The sequence below is a fragment of the Anopheles ziemanni genome, chromosome 2, assembly GCF_943734765.1.
Source record: "Anopheles ziemanni chromosome 2, idAnoZiCoDA_A2_x.2, whole genome shotgun sequence".
Taxonomy (NCBI): Eukaryota; Metazoa; Arthropoda; class Insecta; order Diptera; family Culicidae; genus Anopheles; species Anopheles ziemanni.
Genome location: NC_080705.1, coordinates 87,565,193 through 87,572,516, shown reverse-complemented (window position 1 = coordinate 87,572,516; position 7,324 = coordinate 87,565,193). Strand labels below are relative to the sequence as shown.

Genomic DNA, 7,324 nt, shown 5'->3' with positions numbered 1-7,324 from the left:
ATGGCGTCCACTTCACGGTGGAATAAGTTTGTGCTGCTCCTGTGGAAGAACTGGATCATCCAGAAGCGGCACTACATACAGACGCTGTTCGAAATCCTGATACCGGTGCTGTGCTGCGCGATGCTGATTATCGTACGCGGGTTGGTCGACCCGGAACAAGTGCTAGAACCGACCATTTTCGAGAGGCTGTCCATCGGTTCACTAACCAGTCTTGACACATGTGAGGTTCAACATCAGCTCGTGATCAAATAAAGTGACTCTAACTCCAAGCCTCGTTGCAGTGTTCCCTCCGGTGACATCCACCATTGCCTACTCGCCCCAGAATGATGTTCTGCAAGCGTTCCTCAAGGAAGCTATCGAGCAGGAGATCCGAGGCATCCGCCAGATAACGATCGAGCCGGTTGTAAACGCTCGGGAAATGGAAAGTTTGCTGATGCAACGCAACTTCATCGGTGGAATAGAGTTTCCCGACAGCTATGCGGTGAGTTTTATACCAGCTGGTGTTTGAGAAATGCTTCATGGAAAACTTTCTTCCCTCGATACCATGCAGAACAGTACCGAACTGCCCCAAAGTCTCCAGTTTGCGGTGCGCCTTCCCAGTGAGCTCCGTTTTACCGGGTGGACCTTCGGCAACTGGCGCACAAACTTCATGATCGTTCCGTTCGTGCAGGGTCTACGGAACGCGAACCAGTCCGACGGTGGCAGTCCAAACTATCTGCGCGAAGGATTTCTCGCCCTGCAGGCCGCCATATCACGCACCTTCATTCGGCGACAGCAGGCCGGCTATACGCCACCCGACGTTGCGCTCAGTGTGAGTCACCAAGGGTTGTAAAGATGGGTTATTGGTGCTTTACGATCACCACCAAGGGTTGTAAAGATGGCTTATCGGTGTGAACACTGGTGTGATTCATCGATTTCCTTTTTGCAGCGCTTCCCGTATCCACCGTACTATGAAGATATGGTCCTGGTGGCGATGGAGCGTCTCCTGCCGATGATCATTCTGATCTCATTTTTCTACACCTGCATCAACACGGTCAAGTTCATCACGATCGAGAAGGAGAAGCAACTGAAGGAAGCGATGAAGATCATGGGTCTCCCGAACTGGCTCCACTGGACGGCGTGGTTCGTGCGGTGTTTGATACTCTTGCTGATTACCATTTCCCTGCTGGTGTTCCTTATAAGTGTAAGATCGTAGAGCCAATAAGGAAACCGTTTGGGAAAAAAGAATAGCCAGTTCATTTGATTCGTTTTTGTAGGCAAACTTAACCTCCAACACCGAGCTGTCTGTGATTGAGTACGCCGACTGGTCGGTGCTGTGGTTCTTCTTCCTGACGTACATTTTGGTAACGATTTGTTTCTGCTTCATGATGAGTGTGTTTTTCAACAAAGGTGTGTATTTGCGAAATTACCAGAGTAATTTGTAACCCAATTTGCCATTCTAATCGACCACTTCTAATCTATAGCCAACACTGCCGCCGGAATTGCCGGACTGATGTGGTTCCTTTTTGCCATTCCGTTCAACGTGGCGGTGCAGAACTACGACGAGATGGCTCTCGGCACGAAGATTGTCTCCAGTCTGCTCTCGAACACGGCCATGTCGTTCGGCATCATGAACATCATCCGGCTGGAGGGCAACCAGGAGGGTTTGCAGTGGAGCAACCTGTTCTCTTCGCCCACGATGGGCGACGATTTCAGTGTCGGACTGGTGATTATCCTGTTCCTGGTCGATGCGCTCCTCTACCTGGCCATCGCACTGTACTTCGAGCAGGTAATGCCTGGGGAGTTCGGGGTGGCAAAGCCGTGGAACTTCCTCTTTACGCGCGCCTTCTGGAAGCGTAACCGCATCGAGGACGGTTCCGTCGGGGAGGCGTACAAGAGCGACCCATCGCCTTACTTCGAGCAGGAGCCCGACATTGACCGCGTCGGCGTGCGGATTGTGAATTTGCGCAAGGTGTACGGCAAAAAGGTGGCGGTCGAAGGACTGAACTTGAACATGTACGATGGTCAGATAACGGTCCTGCTCGGGCACAATGGGGCCGGTAAAACGACCACCATGTCCATGCTGACCGGAATGTTCTCGCCAACGTCTGGTACGGCCTTGGTCAACGGGTATGACATCCGGAAGGACATCGAGGGCGTGCGGTTCTCGCTGGGACTCTGTCCGCAGCACAACGTGCTTTTCAACGAGCTGACCGTGGCGGAGCATTTGAAGTTCTTCGCCCAGCTAAAGGGAATCCCCCGGGAGAAGACCGAAGCCGAAATCGATAAGTACGTCAACCTGCTCGAGCTGTCCGATAAGCGGCACGCCCAATCGCACACCCTGTCCGGTGGTATGAAGCGCAAGCTGGGCGTCGGGATTGCACTCTGCGGCGGGTCCCGGGTGGTCCTGCTCGATGAGCCCACGTCCGGCATGGATCCGTCCGCCCGGCGCGCCCTGTGGGATCTGATACAGAAGGAGAAGGCCGACCGGACGGTGATTCTCTCGACGCACTTCATGGACGAGGCGGACGTGCTCGGGGACCGGATCGCCATCATGGCCGAGGGAAACCTGCGCGCCATCGGGTCACCGTTTTTCCTGAAGAAAAACCTTGGCGCCGGCTATCGGTTGATCTGCGTCAAGGAGCCGCACTGTGAGCGGCAGCGGGTGCTGGGTATACTGCGACGCTACATTCCGGACGTGCGCATCGAAACGGACATCGGTACGGAGTTGTCGTTTGTGTTGCGCGAGGACTACCTGAAGGTGTTCCAGCCGATGCTGGAGGAGCTGGAGGACCAGATGGGGGCCTGTGGAATATCCAGCTATGGTATCTCGCTGACCACAATGGAGGAAGTGTTTTTGCGGTAGGTTTGTCGTTGGACGTTTTGGGCAAACCATTCGGGTGTCCCTTTTGAGCTAATCGATTACATTCGTTCTTTCCATTTCGATAGTGCTGGAAGTGATTCGCATACCACCGAACAGTCGCAAGCCAAGGAAGAAAATGGATACATCGATATCGATTCGAATGAAGACAACTGTAAGGAACACAAGATGCCGTTGTGGAACGAAAATGTAATAACACTCTACTTATGCTCTTTACAGACTCACTGGAAGGGCTCCCACTGCTCGATGGTTCGAAGCGATTGTTTCAGCAAATCTACGCACAGTTTTACAAAAAGTGTCTTACGACCGTTCGGAGCTGGATTACACTCACACTACAGTTTGCAATCCCCGTGCTATTCGTGCTTATGTCGTACCTGATCTATCTTAACTCGTCAGCTGGCAGAGAACTGCCCGAACTGCCAATGAACTTCGATCGGTATACCGCTTCAATTACGGTGCTGGAAGTTAGTGACCCTGGTGCGCAGCAAGTCGGGGAGATGTTTAAAGAACGGTTCCGCAATGAACCACCCGTGCATCGGTTGGACGTAATCGAGGAGGACATGATCACGAGCATTCTCAATACGGTATGAGGGCTTTTCAGGGGTTTTAAAGTTGTTTCAAAGATTCTCATCATACTTTTTGTTACAGACATCCCAGGATATAGCAACGTTTAACTCACGCTACTGGGTCGGAGCAACAATCGGAAGCTCGGAGTGTACGGCTTGGTTTAACAACAAGGCCTACCATAGCGCCCCGCTCGCCGTGCACTTGATCTATAAAGCGCTGCTTCAGTCCGTCTGCCCAACCTGCCAGTTGGAGGTCAGCAACAAACCACTACCGTATCGGTTGGACACGCAACTTCAGCGGCTGGAGACGGGTGCCAATGCCGGCTTCCAGCTCGCGTTCAACACCGGCTTCGCAATGGCGTTCGTGTCGGCCCTGTTCATTCTGTTCTACATCAAGGAGCGCACAACGCGCGCCAAGCTGCTACAGTTCGTGAGCGGTGTGAACGTGGCGCTCTTCTGGTCCATTTCCTTCCTCTGGGACTACCTCGTGTTTGTAGTGTCGTCACTGTTCTACATCGTAACACTTGCGATCATCCAGCAGGACGGTTGGTCCTCGTTTGACCAGCTCGGACGAGCGTTTTTGGTCCTTCTGTTTTACTCGTTTGCCAGCCTGCCGGTGACGTACCTGTTCGCTTACATGTTCCACGTGCCGGCAACCGGGTTTGTGAAGATGATGCTGCTTAACGTGCTGTCCGGGACGATCTTCTTCACCGCGGTGTCGTTGCTACGCTTCGACGGGATCGATCTGGAGAACGTAGCGAACATACTCGAATGGTTCTTCATGTTTTTCCCGAGCTTCGTGCTGACGCAAAGCATGAACGCACTGAACATGGTCGGCGGAAGGGAAGCCTTGTGTGACCGGGCCTGCGAGCAGATCACCCTTTGCACGCAGGAGCTCAAGTGTCTGCTGGTACCCGAATGTTGCGGCACTTCCGCATTCACCTTCGATCAGTTGACGGGCATTAATCGTAGTTTGCTGTTCTTCTTCGGCATCGGTGTGGTCGCTTTCAGCGCCATACTGATCATAGACTACCGGTTGTTCAAGAAGTTTTTCTCCCGCAAGACCGTAAGCGTGGTGGTCAGCGACGACCGGCAGGTGGACGAGCAGGACTCGGATGTGATGGACGAGAAACGTAGGGTTGCATCTTGCAGCGACGTAGAGCTTTCCTCCTACAACCTGGTGCTCAAAGATCTTTCCAAAAGCTACGGAAAGTTTGTGGCGGTCAACAAACTGTCGGTGGGCGTGCGACACTCCGAGTGCTTCGGACTGCTCGGTATCAACGGGGCCGGCAAAACGTCCACCTTTAAGATGATGACCGGTGACGAGAACATCACGTCCGGGGATGCTTGGGTGAATGGAATCAACCTGCGGACGGACATGAACCGTGTGCATCAACACATCGGTTACTGTCCACAGTTCGACGCACTGCTGGAGGAGCTGACCGGTCGGGAGACGCTCTACATCTACGCCCTGATGCGGGGAGTTCGACGCTCGGAAATCAACGGAGTTTCACTAACCCTGGCGGAGGAGTTGAACTTTGGCAAGCATCTCGACAAGCGAACGAAGGCTTACAGTGGAGGCAATAAGAGGAAGTTAAGCACCGCCCTGGCCCTGATGGGCAATCCCTCGGTGGTGTACCTGGACGAACCGACCACTGGGATGGACCCGGGAGCGAAGCGGCAGTTTTGGAACGTGATTTGTAAGGTTAGGAACTCGGGCAAATCGATCGTACTAACGTCGCACAGCATGGAAGAGTGCGAGGCTCTTTGCACACGGCTCGCCATCATGGTGAATGGAGAGTTCAAATGTCTCGGCTCGACACAGCACTTGAAGAACAAATTTTCCGAAGGTTTCCTTCTGACGGTGAAAACGAAACGTCACCAGCCGGATGCGGCGGAGCAGGTGAAATCATTTGTTACAAGCAGATTTGAAGGTTCCGTTTTGAGGTAAGTACACACACCTGCGCTCGTTCACCAAGTTAATACGTGGTTTGACTGTATATTACCCTTTCCACAGAGAGGAATACCAAGACTCGCTAACATTCCACATCGCCCGTACCGATCAGAAGTGGTCCGCCATGTTTGGATTGATGGAATCGGCCAAGGTTCAGCTGGGTATCGAAGACTATGCGCTTGGCCAGACGACACTCGAGCAGGTGTTCCTATTTTTCACCAAATATCAACGAAATGCTGACTAGAGTTTACAGCTTCAAAGAGTTTGGGTGTTATTATCATAACTCCATTTGGTGTTCATATTGTGATGTTTATTTCAAACGGATTTGGGTAGAAATTGTAAACAAAAGTTTCAAAACACGCAAGTGAATGTAAATAAGTTTGTTAATTGTAACGCGCATCAGTGAATGAGAAACGATATAGGGCAGAAAGATAAAAATAAACAGTATTCTTTTACACGCCATACCTCAGTATTGGGGAGCTAATTTGGTAATGCTTGCGAAAAGAACCGGAACAGAAAAGAGCGACCATGGGTGTGAAACCACGAATGACGCAAGAAAGCATCCCACGTGTGAGATTTAATTCATTCAATGCCGCTCGCCGGTGTCGAACATCGCCGGGAAGACACCCGTCGCGAACATGTACGCCGAATACAGAGAAAGGATAATTCCTGCACCACCTTCCGGTCCACATTCGATTATCCTGGCTAATCTAATCCTTCGGCAACGGCAAGGGATGACAGGTCGGGTATTTCGCACGCATTTCGGCGAGTAGCTTTCATCAATCATGTCGTTGCCGAACAGATCTTCCGCGAAAACGGGACGGGCAAGGAGGACCTACCGACAGCAACAATCTCATTTCCGGCGCCCGGCCCCGGGGAAGCTGCTAACAAGCTAACGAAAAGCCGCTCGTCGGGCCCTGAATGTGATTAATCTGCGAAGCAACAATACGCGCCCAACCGCACACACGTGAGTGTGCGCAAAAATGAAATTAATCAAGTTTGACAATACACGCGCCACCGTTTCCCTCTCACAAGCCCCGAAACCCAACTCCCGGTCGGATGAAGGTAGCGAGGATTTTGCCCATTTTTTTGTTCCTCTCCCGACAGCTTTTCAAACTGTAAAACAATGCGGAAAAAGAATTAGCAAAGAATTGTGCGCGAAAAGAATGAATCAAGCCAACCGGCCAAAAAAAAAAGTTTACCAAATTCCACCCCCCCCCCCCCCCCCCGCCCCCGAGCAACGGCGATGGAGGATCGATTTTCCCACCGCCACACGCCATGGTTTCGCTCCACAGGTGGTGGCTTTTACAAAATGGAACAAACTGAAGGTCCCGCGCCCACGAACGCACGTAATGGCGGAGGGATGAAACATTGAAGAGAAATGGTGTGGGATTAATAAAAAATAAAGAAACTTTGTCCCCATTTTTGCCGCTGATGGTTCCGCTGTGCAACGCGCAACGAACGAACGCTGTCGTTCAATCAATATTGAATTCACAGTCACTGCCAATGGCGGCACTTGATAGTAACGATTATGGGCATCGGTGGCGGAGGCTGCGAACAGCGAAGCCGCGTCGATTCTGGCAATCGATTTTAAAACAATCAAATAATCGTTCATATTCCATGGTAAACAGTACCGCAACCTGTCGGGAGCATGCCCCCGCGTGGTATGTTTTCATGTTTGTACGTCATCTGGAGTTGCAATTTTCCGAACGACATCATGATGCTGCAAACCAAACGGTTATGCTTGAGGGTCAGAGTTCTGCTAGGAAGGGGAAAAAAACCGGAGCCATTTTCTAGAATAGATGATTGTGGAGATGAATGGAAACTATTAATATAAATGTTTTGCAGTGCTTTTGTTATTTACAAGAATCGAGTAAATATTCATAATCAAATTTGTTGTGGAAAAAGCTACATTGTGGTTTCGTTATTCATGTAGTTCAGGGA

At 51.3% G+C, this 7,324-nt stretch overlaps 1 protein-coding gene across 1 annotated transcript; it reads left to right on the top strand.

Annotated features, from left to right (window-relative positions):
• Positions 1–5,624, top strand: LOC131282152 (phospholipid-transporting ATPase ABCA3-like). Its single transcript, XM_058311557.1, has 10 exons — positions 1–220; positions 282–481; positions 551–811; positions 929–1,183; positions 1,257–1,389; positions 1,464–2,841; positions 2,929–3,014; positions 3,080–3,444; positions 3,509–5,373; positions 5,444–5,624. Exons 1-10 carry the CDS (start codon positions 1–3, stop codon positions 5,622–5,624), a joined length of 4,944 nt encoding a protein of 1,647 aa, XP_058167540.1.
• The last annotated feature ends 1,700 nt before the right edge of the window (positions 5,625–7,324 follow it).